The sequence below is a fragment of the Sitodiplosis mosellana genome, unplaced genomic scaffold (assembly GCF_009176505.1).
Source record: "Sitodiplosis mosellana isolate CC-2019 unplaced genomic scaffold, AAFC_SMos_1.0 Smas_scaffold_5, whole genome shotgun sequence".
NCBI lineage: Eukaryota > Metazoa > Arthropoda > Insecta > Diptera > Cecidomyiidae > Sitodiplosis > Sitodiplosis mosellana.
The window spans coordinates 1,083,159-1,097,826 of record NW_022595248.1 but is presented as its reverse complement, the minus strand read 5'-3'; the positions used below and the strand labels follow the sequence as shown (position 1 = coordinate 1,097,826).

General features: G+C 36.3%; 5 protein-coding genes across 6 annotated transcripts in view; 2 read left to right on the top strand and 3 right to left on the bottom strand.

Moving 5' to 3' along the window:
• Nucleotides 1-10,554, bottom strand: part of LOC129566934 (uncharacterized) — a 175,728-nt gene extending 165,174 nt beyond the window's left edge. The window contains exon 1 of the mRNA XM_055443334.1: nucleotides 10,543-10,554. The gene's annotated coding sequence lies outside the window, so the exon portion shown is untranslated. The remainder of the gene's footprint in view (nucleotides 1-10,542) is intronic.
• On the bottom strand, nucleotides 420-1,509 carry LOC129566936 (uncharacterized). The gene is made up of 3 exons (XM_055443340.1): nucleotides 1,141-1,509; nucleotides 763-864; nucleotides 420-652 (listed from the first exon to the last, which is right to left on the bottom strand). Exons 1-3 carry the CDS (start codon nucleotides 1,402-1,404, stop codon nucleotides 512-514), a joined length of 507 nt encoding a protein of 168 aa, XP_055299315.1. The 5' UTR covers nucleotides 1,405-1,509; the 3' UTR covers nucleotides 420-511.
• Nucleotides 1,565-4,560, top strand: LOC129566923 (EGF domain-specific O-linked N-acetylglucosamine transferase). Its single transcript, XM_055443318.1, has 7 exons — nucleotides 1,565-2,349; nucleotides 2,441-2,632; nucleotides 2,747-2,923; nucleotides 2,999-3,273; nucleotides 3,385-3,719; nucleotides 3,863-3,965; nucleotides 4,137-4,560. Exons 1-7 carry the CDS (start codon nucleotides 1,995-1,997, stop codon nucleotides 4,299-4,301), a joined length of 1,602 nt encoding a protein of 533 aa, XP_055299293.1. The 5' UTR covers nucleotides 1,565-1,994; the 3' UTR covers nucleotides 4,302-4,560.
• LOC129566924 (uncharacterized) lies at nucleotides 4,564-6,543 on the bottom strand. Its single transcript, XM_055443319.1, has one exon. It carries the CDS (start codon nucleotides 6,403-6,405, stop codon nucleotides 4,954-4,956), a length of 1,452 nt encoding a protein of 483 aa, XP_055299294.1. The 5' UTR covers nucleotides 6,406-6,543; the 3' UTR covers nucleotides 4,564-4,953.
• The window catches only part of LOC129566918 (putative uncharacterized protein DDB_G0291608), a 49,645-nt gene continuing 42,202 nt past the window's right edge, over nucleotides 7,226-14,668 (top strand). The window contains exon 1 of one of the 2 annotated variants that reach the window (XM_055443309.1): nucleotides 7,226-9,267. In XM_055443309.1, coding sequence (XP_055299284.1) covers nucleotides 9,243-9,267 — 25 coding nt within the window. In that variant the 5' untranslated portion in view covers nucleotides 7,226-9,242. The remainder of the gene's footprint in view (nucleotides 9,268-14,668) is intronic. The other variant, XM_055443311.1, reaches the window with a different exon arrangement.

The window sequence follows — 14,668 nt, the reverse complement described above, 5'->3', positions numbered from 1 at the left end:
TCTTCTTAATTCTCAACTCTTCTTAAGAAAAGAGATTTTTTTGTCGACGAACAAAGAATTTTCAAGTTGAATTTTTGATGCGAAAAAAGATTAAGTGGAAATCAATCATCAATTGCTTTCAAAATTGCTCACATGTCATCAAAAAACACATTAAAGTCATCATATTCAAATATCAGATAAATTCTACGTGATTGAACTAAAAATGACATTTTTAATGCAAATTATCTGTTCCACAGTAGAATTGTTCGGTTTGTTGTTGTACAGTAAGAATACTTGTTGTCTTTAATGACTTTTCTAAAACAAGACTCGGATTTTTCAATTTAAACAAAAAAAAATTCACTTTAAAAAATAACACAAAATCGACGAAGTTTAAGAATCCCATAAAATCAACAAATCATACTGATCAAAACCACTGACAAATTGTCTCTTTCTTACATTTTATTGGTAAAATTCAGTTACTACGTGAAAAGAAAAAACTTCGCTGCTCTCTATATTGGATAAATTCAAGCAATTAGATTGGGCTATTTTTGAATCCTTTTGATGCATAGTCACCGAACTCTGATCTATCCGACAGCTGTGGAAAGCCTGGATCGCCTGGAACGACACGCTTACGTGAATGAATCACTTTCCATCCCGATTTTTTTGTCCAATCCTATGCAAATCAAGTCAAATCGATTAGAATTCGGTAGAAAGTTCAATTTTTATCATAATTCTCAATTTTCATTCAAATGGTTGTGTCAAAAATTCCAAATCAATACTTACATTTGGATTGTACTTAAAATAATAGATTACAGCATAGGTGAATGCAATTCCCAATCCAATTTTGCCGATCATCGTACGAATGATTGTAGCTGGTTCTCTACCCTGAAAGTGGAAAATGGCAAAATAAAGTGTTTAATCAAATTTGTTTTTAAACAGCGAATAAGAATGAAATAAAAAAATTGCTTTCTCATTAAAAAGCAAGCGAAAAACATGTAAACTAAATCAAAAGGAGTAAAATATTCGAAATGATTCGAATATTCCGTTCAATGTTTGTTGTTTGTGTTGGAAAAGAAAAGTGTGGTTATGTCACTGTTGTCCAATACACACTGAGTTACATAATAAACATAATCATAGAAAATGAATCGTTCAGATATTTACAATTCTCGGGATCAATGGTTCGAGCAGGAGGTTATCCAATGGCTTCATGTACCATCGACGAAGTGGATTACGGAATTGTTCGTGCAATTCTTTGACGAAAACGGGTTCACGTTCGGTCAAAATTTGATCTTTTAAGTATTGAGCTCGCCAGGCTCGTTCCTCTGGAGTCATTCCAATACATCTTTCCCGTTCACGCACCATACGACCACCAATGGTCATTGGCTTCACGCCACCGGTATCCGAGCATGGTATTCCTTCTGACATTTTCACCCGTTTCCTTCCGAAAACACGAAAAATTTACAGAAAAATATATCAAAAAAAAAGTTCACAGTTCTGTGTCGACAGTTCTTTTTCACTGAAAAAAGGAAAATAAACGTCAGCTGTCAAATGACACAGACTTTGATGTGTCTACACAGAGAGCTCTGTCTGTGGAAAGTGGAAACATCGATAGCACAGTCGCCTCAAGTCAACGTTGTTTTCTTTGTTTAAAACAATAAAAGAAAATTTCATTGAATGAAAATGGAAAATGTGGAATATTTTTGATTTTTCATTTTCGAGATGAAACAAAATATGAGAAAAATCCACATTTTTCATTCATCACATTGCAACCGAACGAGTCCATTGGAAATGTCAAAACGGTTTGTTTATGCCATACAAAAGCATCATATACAACACATCATAGAGGTTATGCTTACCGTGTGTGTAGGCAATTAATAACAATAGACACATATTCTGAATAGAAGCCCATGGTCACAGTCGCATTCACTGAGACACCGCCGATTCAAAAATCGATGTAGACATTTCAAACGTAAAACAAAAACATCCACAATCGATAAATCGGTGTAGAAAAAACTATGAATTTCATTTATAAAATTGTTGTTGCTGTGATATTGTTTTACTATAATTGTTTAAGTTTAGATTTTGTATTGGGTGATGATGGTTACAATTATGTTGATTTGCCCGAATCGCATTTGCCATATTATTTCAATAATTTTCCGCAAGTGATTGAACAGTGTCTTAGTAATAGTAGTTGTACTTATCGAACATTATTTGCCAGTGATGATTATGATAAAAAGAAATGCTGGGGCTATGAACGTAATTGCCTGATGGAGAATGCATTTTCGCAGCCAAAATGTGCAAAAGAAAAACCCGTTTGGATCAACAGCTATGAAGAATATGTTCAAAATTTCTATGACCAAGCTGATTTTGGTAAGATTCCACACTTGAATTATAATTTATTGTAATTATCGATTTACACTACAAGTCGGAGAACATTAATCGATTTTTTATGTGCTTTTAGGTTACATTCGAAACCAAATAAATGAGTTGATGGTGTTATGTACGCCGCTGTTTCCAAATGACTCGATGCTTGAATGTTCGAAGAATTTACGATTCTGCCATGGACGGAACATTATGATAAACTTCACCGATCTTGCATCCGAGAAACAGCCATGGCGATACCGAACAGATGTTTTGAAAGAAGGACAAATTGGTAAGAATCAAGCTTTAGTTTATTTTGATGTGAAAATAAAAAATTCGGTGAAAATGGATATTGTTCCTATGGAGAAATTTTCGAATTAGAATAAAAATGTATTTTTTCTCAAAGGTGGCTATTGCAAGTTGAACAAAGAGCTGCTTGGAAAACAAATGGACCATATGAGTGCATTGCAATCATGGGCACCGGAGATTCGTAATTTCGTTGAGTTTAGCGAGCGACCAATCGATACAAGCAAATGTGATTTAGTGTACGAGAAACCGGTGTACATTATGAAAATTGATGCAAGTACGTAGCAACACTGCTTTAAACTATCGAATCTCTGCTCACGAATTCATGACGTCACATTTTATCCATTTCCAGATAGTAACATGTATCATCATTTTTGTGATTTTTTCAATTTGTATGCGTCGCTTCACGTCAACATGACTCATCCCAAAGCGTTCGACACAGACAATTACATCTTTCTATGGGAGACATACAATTATGTCACACCATTTTCGTTAGCATTTAAAGCATTCACACAAAATCCAATATTCACCATCAAAGCATGGACCGGCAAAAATATTTGCTTCAGAAATCTCATGCTACCATTGTTACCTCGCATGATTTTTGGACTGTACTATAATACGCCCATCGTGAGTAGAAACCGGTTTTGTGGTGTGACGTAATTAGAATCAATTGATTCAATCATCACTCATAACATTATTTCTCACTCTTTTTTCAATGTCGCCCCATACGCATCACAGATAAATGGATGCCAAAACAGCGGACTGTTTCAAGCATTTTCGGATTTTATGCTGCATCGATTGAATATTCCATTACATCACAAGAGTGACGATAAGATTCGGATCACATTTTTGGAACGGAAAACAAGATTTAGACAAGTTTTGAATTCAGACGAATTAGTCGCTGAATTAAAGAAGAACCAGACGTACGAAGTGAGAAATGTTCGCTTTGAACGTGCCATGCCATTTAAGGATCAATTGGAAGTCATACGGAATACAGACATTTTTATTGGCATTCACGGCGCCGGACTGACTCATCTACTCTTTTTACCCAAGTGGGCGACCGTTTTTGAATTGTAAGAGAAATTTGGTTTTGATATTCTTTTTTTTGGTTTACGGAGAAGATATGAACGTTTGATTAATAATCAAAATGATTGATTATTGAGTAGAAAATGAATGAATTGAACCCATATTGTCTCATTTTCTTCCAAATTTTTAGATACAACTGCGAAGACTCAGAATGCTATAAAGATTTAGCTCGACTTCGAGGCGTGAATTACATGACATGGGAGAATAAGGATAAACTTGTTCAACAGGATGAGGTAAAATTGGAATTTTGTTAGCAAATCGAAACTAGTTATGAAAATTCCTAAATTGGACCATCCAAATTTGTGTTGAAAAATTCATTTTTTCCGGATTTTTTCATTTCAAAATTTCTTCCAAATTTTTTTTTTCTGAAAAACTTGAAATTCCATTGTTTTTATTTTCTTCAGGGTCATCATCCAAACGGTGGCGCTCATGCAAAATTCACAAATTACTCGTTCAACGCACAGGAGTTTACTAGACTAGTGGACAAAGCCGCTGACTATGTACTGAATCATGAAGAATTTAAAAAATTTGTCCTATTTAATTTTGAAAGTATCCACGATGAGCTGTAAATATCTTGAGATATTCAGTGTAAAACGCACATCACGAAGAATTTAATAAAGATCTGATTTATTTATTGAATATTTTGCTTTTAAGAAGAAGAAAAAAATGTATGTAATATCATTGGATTAGAACAGTATTTGTTCAAATAGAATGTAAATTGTGAATTTAGAATTATCCGTTCGAATTTCAAAGTGCTTTGACATTTTCAATGAGAAAGAAATAAATATGATGTTTTGATAATTATCAAAATATCAAATAAAACGAAAAGTATTCAATGCGATACATGTGTCTTTATCTGTTGCTATCATTTGTATTAATATTTTGTATCTAATTGGTAACTTATTCGTATCTGTTTGGTTCCGTCCAACGTTTTTTTCAAAATTTATTCTGATTTCATTCAATGGTTTCTTACCAGTTTTATTCGTCATTTTGTTAAAGCAAAAATTAATAATAAATAATTGATGTATTTGTATAACGTTTTTCTCCACGTCTAATTCAATAATTTTCTAAATAATTTTAAATTGTTCAACTCTTTACTTATTGATAACACTCGATCTACGGGAAATCGCTCAAAATTGGTCTAATTTTTTTTTTCACTAAAATTCCCTTAAAAATAATTCTCTAAAACTGCTTCAGTGAAAAGTACTTAAAATTGATGAATCACCAAGCTTTCAATTTAATTTTCTTTAAATACAGGAATGTGCTGATTGAACAAAGAGCAAACATGTAGACAAACAAAATGACCAATGCTTGTGCTGTGTTCAGAAGTAGTGTCTGGAAACAAAGGTTGACGATGCCAGTCATCAGGTTTGCGAGCAAGAAAAAAACGAGTCCATTATAAGTGATGCCGTTTAAGATGATTGGTGCGTAGTTTCGTTTTTCCGAACTCTCTTTCTCACCGTCATCGACGTTTCGACGGTCAAAAGATCGGAAATAGTAGAAAATTTCCAGTAGCATAAAGCAAACGACGACTGTTGTTCCAATTGATAACATCCAAAACACATAGCCCATATTGGCCATGCGACGTGACACACCAAACATATTCTTCAGAATGTATGTAATTTTCCACAGAATCAAAGCGACGAAAAACAGTCGCACGGTTTTCCAAAATAATTGACGAATATTGGTAAAAACGATGTCATTTTTGTTTTTTTCCGGGACACTCTCTTCTTTTCGTAGCCTGTATCCAATGTACACCGAGGCCAAGTACAATGACACGTAGCCAGGTATTGAAAAGATCCCTTCTCGATTGGCATTCTGGAAACTATCACGTTTGATTTGGTTGTTCGGATCGATGATATAATCGGCGGCGCCGAGTTGTAAGAAAAGCTCATGTGCAAAGAGCAACACCATTGATAAATATTTTAAATATTCAAAATGTGGCAGAATACCCAATAAAATGGAACCAAAGAATTTGGTAAAGGCGAGTGTCAAGAAGAAGTTCCAATGAACACCATACTCGCTGATATGCTGCTGATAATCCAATTCATTTGTCGCAGCAAATCGAACAGCGCCCAAGACCACCAACGGTAAGCACCCTATTATCGTTTTTTCCAACTTCTTCCATGTCAATCGGCTGCTTTCACTGGCTTTGCTTAATTCAGGTGCCACTAAACCATTTCCAAACACATAAAAACCTACGCCAGTATCCATCAAACCAAACCCAAACGTTTCAGTCTTGGCCAATTTTCGTGGGAAACACTTAAAGTCCACCGCCAGTATACAAACGGCCGTTAACAGGTTGATGGCAGCACGAAATAAGTTCAGGTATTCCGGTCGCTGGCATGGCACTTGCACAAATGGTGCAATATGAATTCGACCATAGATTTGCTTCACGGCCGCTGTTATTGTCACACACAGTAGTGTCAACGAAATCTCCCAAATTCGATAATTCAAAATGGTTACATGCAGAACGGTCGATGCCACAATCAATATGAATTCAATCACAAATGTCGGGATCACTCCTAATGGATGGGCTACATAAATTATGTTCGTAGCCAAGAATGTGGTGAAAAATGTTGGAATCACGGTTAAGAATACGTCTTCAATGGTCGAACCATTGTTATTCCGCATGAAACTCTCGTGATACTCCTTGTACGTTACGGGATCCATCGTAGCTCACTTAAAATTATTCTTTTGTTGGTTCTTCTTCAACTTTACTGACTAGATGAATGAATAATGCATTTTTCTTTCATTCTTTTCCATTTGTTTACATTTATCATCGCTGCTGATGACAAACTTGTGCTGCGATGAACTGTCAACCAAAGCCCAAAATGTCAAACTTTAATTCGAGCTTTTGTATGACGTTCTCATGAATGAAGCGCGCAGTTTGAATGTTTGAGCTTGAACAACGGTTTTTATTCTTGAGAATAATATTAGATGAGATAAATTGAGGAAAAAACGTCTTCTTTTTAATAAATAAATTGAAAATTGACACCTTTGTTTTAGTTGATTTTGTAATTACTTCATTTTCCATTGTTTTGAGGAAGAAAAAAATAGATGATTTTCAATCCAAGTAAACATTAGTTTTATTGCACGAATTCACTCAAACGAAAAACACTCAATTCTGCATTGAAAGTTTCAAATTCTATTTGTCGTTTTAATTTTAAGGTAAATATTGCACTACGAAAAATCATTCTGGCAAAAAATCCCATAGATTTTCATCATCAAAATGTCGCAAGAAAAAAAAACCAAAAAAAGAGTCCAAAACAACATTCAGAAAACTCCTCGAAAACAGATTCCCATTGGTGAAAAATGACTCAATGTGAATGGATAGTGAATTCACATTTCATTCATTCTTCTTCGAATTTAGCCTGTGCTCAACGGTCCGATTGCCTTTACTGAGAAATCACTCAAACGGAACAGTCGAGCGCTGCTAATGGAATATCACTCAACGTCTGTCGTGTGTAAGCGGCATATGAACTCGTCTAGCATATGTGAGACGGTTTAGTCATTAGTCAGTCGTTGTACGGAGCAGTTACGTTGGAATTTTGCTCGTCAAATTTTTTCGAATATTGAACAGATTCGACTTTGATTTGGTAAAAACAAAAATAATTCCACCAAATTGACAGTTCGTTAAAAAAACGCAGCAAGTTTTTTTGTTGACTGTGAAATTCCCGAAGGGTATTAGTGTGTGATTAAAAGAATTTTTGCAAAGTTAAAACATTTTGTATAAATCGTTATCAAAAAGACGGTTAAACAGACACAAGAGGTTGAGCAACCTTAAATGCTTGAGTAATTATATTAAACACAGTGGCTATGTGATCGACGTTTGATCAGTCGCGACTACAATTGACGCATGAATTGAATGAACTGTTTTTTTTGTGAATCGAAGATCAAAACAAGTCGGTATAAACGGAACAGAACAAACAGACAGAGACCATCGAAAAAAAAACTGATAGTGTTTACTATTGGAAAGGAACATATCGAAATGTGATAAGCAAATACGGCTGACTCTTGAAGTGAAGTAAGCCAGTAAAAGTGTGTGTGTGTATTTGACTGTAAACCATTAAAAAAAAGTTAATGTTTCGGTCGTTGTTGTTTTTTTTTTATCAAAAAGTAAACATTGAAAATCCAGAATTGAGAAAGAGGAGCCAAGGCAAAGTTTTGGATAAAGAAGAACAGTGACGGGTGAACAGAGCGCAAGAAATCATAAAAAAAATTATACGTTGGTTGCGTTAAACAGATACTTTTTTGGCACCGCCCTTAATCCATAACAATAAAAATCCGAAAACCGCACACAACAAAATTCTCGCACTCAAAAACTCTGTCGCTCTCGTCGTCGACGATATACGCAACGAAAGGCATAAACCCGAAATTGATGCAACTTCTCTGTCTTATTTTAAAGTCACATCGTTTCCAACGGGAGAAAGCAAAGAAAATAATAACATTGCGTACACATTAAATATTTACAGAGTCATTTTTTATGATTCGTTGTGTGTGTGCTTGCTTGCACAGCCAAACAACTTTGTTCTAACGTGCGCTCTTTTTCTTACCACCGTTGTGCACATACATACACACACACACGCCATAAATGCGGTGTGCACGGCACAGGATTGAGTGCTATCAGGAGATTAATTAAAAGTATGCCGTAAAAATTGTCGGCGACGTTAAAAACCAACTGTACAGACATACACATACGAAAGGCACCGCTATCGAGTCAAAAACCACGGGCCCCAATAACAATAACAGAGAGTGAAAGACGGAGTGGAATGTAGTGTTACTTGCATCTGTAACATTGGAATGGTGTCGAAATTATTCGAGCATATGTTCAGGATGATCGATTTTCATTGCAGACGTGCTCACATCCAAAATTCACCGTAAACAAGCACATTGTCGCTTGACAAACTCTGGGCAAATGCGGAAAAAGTTTTTATGTGCAAACACCAACGAATATATATATATGTGGTGTACTTTTTTTCCGGCAGTTAAGTGATTTTCAGACCAGGAGGGTTTCAAATTGACTTACGTAAATCCGGTGTACAATCATATTGCGGGCTGTTTTTATCAACAAACAACATTCAGCAAACCATTTGTGATGCAAACTTGTAACGAGGTCTGAATGTGTGTGTGTGTGTGTGTGGTGCGAACAATTCGGAACATTAAACAGAAAAATAAACCAAATGTATAAATAGCGCAGCCTAAAATTGGGAATTTCTGCTACATTGAGCCAGAGAGACGAGTGATAAGCAGGCGCATTTACGTTAAGTGCTGCATGCCATAAATAGTGAAATTTTGTGTAATCGTCGTCGCTCAATCGCATTTAGTTCATCGGATCAAATTGACAATTAAAACTCGTTGCGAAAGAAAAACCGTTTTTATTTGCCGGAAAAAGATCAGAGAAAGACAGACACAAAGAAAGTCGGAAATACGAAAACTGACGCTTTCAATTTTTATCAAGATCGTTTTTATTTCTGTTGTGTGAAACCAGTAACAACAGCATCATCAAAATGGTACTTTGCGATACAGATTTAGGTAAGTGATTTTAACTCTCGTATCCATCCCAGACAATTTGTTTTGTATAGCACGAGTGTGTGTCGATTATTTTTTTTTACTATTGTATTATGTCACATTTCTAAGTCAATGCAAATCTTCATCTAAACTTTCAATCTAAATGCTTTGGTCGTGTCGTACGTGAGTTATCGTTTATTGCGGCCAGCCGAAAAATGGGATGCTTTCAACCTGTTTTTTTCCGTTCCTTCCTTCTCTCTCCTGTCATTTTTCCACACCATTAATTGAACCGCTCGTTTGCTTCTACTGCGCAAAAACTTCGATGCATTAAACTGATTAGAAAACATTGAATTGAATAGAACAGCAGCTCTTGGATTCGGTTTTAAGTAAAAGAGAATGGATTTTGTTTTCGTTCGGATGCTGGAAGTGAATCGATTTCATTTTAAAAATGAATTGTAATGGAAATGGGACACAAAGCACACACACACACACACACAAGCAAAAACCAGCAGCAACGCACATACAACCAATTCTGTGAAATGAATGAGAATTGTAATAAGTACCTTTGATCCTGATGTGGGAATCACATAAATTATCCTTTATTTAGCTCACGTTTGTTATTCTTTTCGCCTGTTTTTCCTCTGTCGTTCTCTCGTTCTTGAGCTGATCACATTTTGCCTTATTGTACCGTTCTATGTGCTCTCTTTCTCTATTCATTTTTTTTCCTTCATTCACAATTGCCTCCTCCTTTTACTTGTTCTCATGCGTGTTTTTATTTGTGTGTGTGTTTGTGTGCTATTTTCGTCGTTTCAATTTCATTGCATCAATTCACTTGTGCTCTTTGAATTTCAAACGAATGATATCAGGTTGTAGTCCCTTTTTCATCCTCTTTGTCTCGTCTTTTGTCTTCGGTAGATATTCAATTGCGTATCACATTCAATTTCGATAAATGAAAATCGTCTTCGACTACCCAGCAACAAGACCTTTTTTCTTCGATGCTCTTATTTTCTCCCATTTCGATAATATATTTAGACAAATGGCTCTATTACGTCAATTTCTTTCGCATCAGTCTTATTATTATCTTAGCGTTTTTGTTCTCTTTTGTCGATTGAAAAATGGCTAAAAATAAATCTATTGCCAGTTTATTGTCTACCGTACTGTATTTTGATTATACAAAAACAGTGACAAGATATTTCCTTAAAGGATGTTATTTGTCTCTGTTTTTTTTTTGGTGTGAAAAGAGAAGAGATACCTCGCACCCAAAACAAATATGGAGAACCAGTTCAAAATTGGACGAAATACTTGAAACGAGATACATTCAAAAGACATTCTTGAATGGACTTGAAAGTCAAAATAAATAGTCCAAGTCAAGACGCATCATTTTCACATCGCACACATTTTTCCAGTCGAAATGCGGAACTTATTTGTGTTTTTGTTTTGTCCGAAAAAACAGATTCCTCAATCAAAACAATCAAATTCGAAGACAATTGGATGAATGAAAAGGAACATGTTTTGGAGATTTGCGGCAATTCAAATCATGAATAGCTGCAATCAAAACTCCAATAAAATGTCGACCTTTGTTTGGTATTTGGCAACAAGTTTGAATTTCGTTGCAAAAATTGTAATCGAATCAAATGTGAGTGTATCGCATCAACGACTACGGTCATTGGGCATGGTAAAAAAAAGCGTGTGCCGGAAATGATCTGTGTATAGTGATTATTACATGGAATATGAGTGTGTAAATCCAAATAGAATAAGTGTATTTATGGTGAATCCGAAATGTGAGCGGATTTTCTGCGAATTCATCGTCAATATTGAAAAAAAGAGCGCCAATTGTTTAGAGTGAAGGCGTACAAAGAATTGTGCTGAATCCAAAATGTAATTCAGAATATGGAAAAAAAATTACGAAGCAACAAAGCAGCGAATGGATTCATTTTTTGCACACATGATTTTTAATAACAATTTAATCAAAACATTATCGCCGCTGGTGAGAACACGACTTGGGTGTGAATTAAAAAATCATGCAAATTTTGAATCGCAAATATTTATTATAATATGACAGTGAGTGAGAGACCCGTCGATATTTCTATATGAATAAGCGTAATTTGAAATCGTGTTCCAAGTCATTCAAGTGCCTAATGTAGATGATGTTCGTATGTATTTCAAAACCATAGCGAGAAACTGATTCAATGTACACTGAACACTCACACTCGACGAGTGAGAACAGAGATACTTGAACGCCAACGCGAGTCGCGCATTGTTTGGAAAAAAAATGTTATTAGAATTTGATGTGTTAACCATCGAAGCATCGATACGTGCTTATTTTCTAGTGTGTATACAATGTATTTTATACGGTAACATATCACCGTGTTGCCAGCAAACACACACACACACACGCTCTCGTTATAACGACCGAATGAATTTGGTTAACCAATGCCATCGATGCCACAAAAAGTTATGTGTTCTAGATTCTCTTGCGTTCGCCTGTCAAACAGTGAGAAAAAACCACACTCGAGATGAAACAAAAGAGATTGAAAATTTATCGGCTCGTGTTCCGATCCGGATAAATTATCAATCGACACTTTGGCTGGCTGGCTGGCTGGCTGGCTGGCTAGCATGTGTGTGTGTGTACTTTTCGATGCTGTATTTCTCTATGGTTTACACTGTGTCGCTCCGTGGAAATATAAATCATGGTAGACACGACAACTGCGTCATTCATTAAGCGATTACGATCCAAATGGAAATTTCGTAATCTGAAAACCTTCTCACTCTGTGGTGTGGTGCCACCCATGCATCGCGATCAACGGCAACCGATTTTAATCTTGCTAATAACAACCGCCACCATCTCACATCTCTGTCGCTCTCTCGCAGCATCTCGCGCGTATTGTTTACCCCAAATTACACACATTTTTGCGGTATTCGTGATGCTGCAACTGAATACGCCGTGTGCTTTGTTTTTACTTTATCGATATAATTATGCATAACATCGAGTCAGCGTGTCGTAGGTTAATTCAAGGTAAAATCCATTCATTTGATAGCTCATTAATAATTTAGATGCAATGAACAGATGTTTAAAAACACGTCAACGCAACAATCAAAGAAGATCAGGTTGCGGTGTTGCGAAAGCGAATAAATTTTACGCTTCGACATGCGCCGCCTCGTCTCTTGACATTTTTTCGGCTAATTTGATTTGCCTTCACCATTGAATCAAATGGCATTCGTTGATAAAAATTGCAACTGGCAAGCGAATAAATGGATCTAATATCAATTTATATCCGGTTGCCTGGCATCGCATTTAATAACACACACACACACACACAGCAGCTGAAAGTTTAATTATAATAATTGAACTGCCCTTCGGTAGCAGGACGATGGTACCCTTGTCACACAACCTCACTCACTCACTCACTCGCACAGCGACGACGCTTGTAATCTTTGGCAATGGGTAATTGCGGTTATCGTTTGTTTATGTATGTGATGGGCAAATAAAAAGAACGGAATTACACGAAGCGTCACCTATCCGCATGAGATCAATAAAAACAATAAAGGGTCCGTGTGTGCAACAACAAAGGGAGGGTTAGACATACATTTATGTCAGCGTATATTGATGTATGTTGGAAATGACTTGCCAAGAGAAGTGCATGCATAAACAAATCGTATGAATAACAACAACTCGGAATGGAACAAAAAGGCAAGTGAATGAAAAACAGTGGCCGGGATGTCTGTCTGATGAAAGACACATTGGCGTCGATCCAAATACATCAGCAGAAATTGTTATGGTTTTTTGTGGTTGCTGTTCGTATGCTAACGGTTTTGCTTTGCATTGATAATAATGATTTGAATTGTCGCTGCGGTTGACCAAAATCGATTCTCATCGCATCTCATTGAATGCAAATTGGATATTGTATGATATGTTCTGTTTTTTACTCATTTCAAGCCAACACAAACAACTCACGACTTTCCCAATAAAATGTGTAAACAAAATTTCGTTTGAACTCAATTCTTTTAATCGAATTTCCGCAACGAACATTTCTTCTTTGTTGAGCAATTATACAACCGTTCGAAATTAAAAGCAGATGTTCAAGTATTACTCTCTGTTGTTTGTCGTGTTTGTTGTTTTTTTTGTTTCGCTCTTCCTCTCCATTTCACACTCACACTCTCCATCTCCGGGATAATTAGTTGGGAAAATAATAGTCTCACGAGTGTGATTGGTACGAAGTAGATCGCTGTCTCTAACTTCTTCTTTCATATACTCACTCGCCACCGAAAATTGTTTGCAATTTTCAGTGAACTGAATCACTTTTTGCATTATCCACGGGGTGCACAACCACAATCACTTCGTTTTCCACTGAAAAACTCTCGGCAAAACAATATGCTTTTGCAACCGTACAACCCGAACCTCTGAAAACTGAGTAAAATAAGAGAAACTTTTTCCCATTATTTTCCAATTCTGAGCGTGTCAAATTGGCAGAGACGCGTGTTTCTTTCACTCAAGCGAAAATAAAGAGCGTCAGACAGTTTTGAAATGTGTTCACGAGTCAGTGTGTGTTGTGTGTATATATTTTCGGTTCGGTTATTACCGATTTATGTATCGTCGTCGTCATCGTCAACACACCATCAACACATCATTCGTCAAATGTATCGTCCCGTTTGACGAAACGATACGCCAACACCACACGAAATAACGATGTGAAAAAAGCAGGCAACGAACGGCTTTATTTTATGTGAACAAACGCAGCATGCACATGATAGAGAGTGAGAGATACATTTTGCTTTCGTTCGAAACGACGACAGACGATGAGAGAGACGCTCAAGTAAGCAAGCAGACAAGGCCATGTTTATTAAAGCCCATAATGTGCATTCTATTGAGCGCGCTAATATGCATTTGTATACAATTTTAAAGGATTATTAAAACCAACGATGAACGAAATGAACGAAAAAAAAGCAACAGCAAAACGGCACAAAGCGAGAGAGAGCACCTTATGTGCATCGCATCACATCGGAAAATAATGGTTATAACATAAGATTTATTAAAATACAAAGAATGAAATATGTATACACGATCCATCCTATTTCCATTTCGGGCTCGATACACAAACCAAACGGTGTTTCATTAAAACATTGACAATCTCGGTGAGCCGTGTACTGTGCGATACCTTTTTTTTCTCACACAAACTGCAAAAATCCTGAGCTCTCGTCCGCTCACTTACTCGACCGACCAACTGATCTGACTCAGCCAACTGACTCGGCTTCTTCTTCTGCACACTGTGTGAACAAATGTTCCAGCATGTTGGACATATGGATACAACTTGTGTTACGTTCGTACCAACATGAACCTGACTAAATTTGGTCTTGTGAATGCTGCTCGCGAATTGAACACACACACACACACACACACACACACACACACACACACACACACACA

Bases quoted from the DNA above. Each gene is read 5' to 3' on its own strand.
- LOC129566936 (XM_055443340.1), bottom strand. From the start codon at position 1,404: ATGTCAGAAGGAATACCATGCTCGGATACCGGTGGCGTGAAGCCAATG. The intron at 865-1,140 runs GTAAATATCTGA...TTCCACTTTCAG, and splicing joins AACCATTGATCCCGAGAATT to GGTAGAGAACCAGCTACAAT. The intron at 653-762 runs GTAAGTATTGAT...TGATTTGCATAG, and splicing joins ATTTTAAGTACAATCCAAAT to GATTGGACAAAAAAATCGGG.
- LOC129566923 (XM_055443318.1), top strand. From the start codon at position 1,995: ATGAATTTCATTTATAAAATTGTTGTTGCTGTGATATTGTTTTACTAT. The intron at 2,633-2,746 runs GTAAGAATCAAG...TTTTTCTCAAAG, and splicing joins TTTGAAAGAAGGACAAATTG to GTGGCTATTGCAAGTTGAAC. The intron at 3,966-4,136 runs GTAAAATTGGAA...TATTTTCTTCAG, and splicing joins AACTTGTTCAACAGGATGAG to GGTCATCATCCAAACGGTGG.
- LOC129566924 (XM_055443319.1), bottom strand. From the start codon at position 6,405: ATGGATCCCGTAACGTACAAGGAGTATCACGAGAGTTTCATGCGGAAT.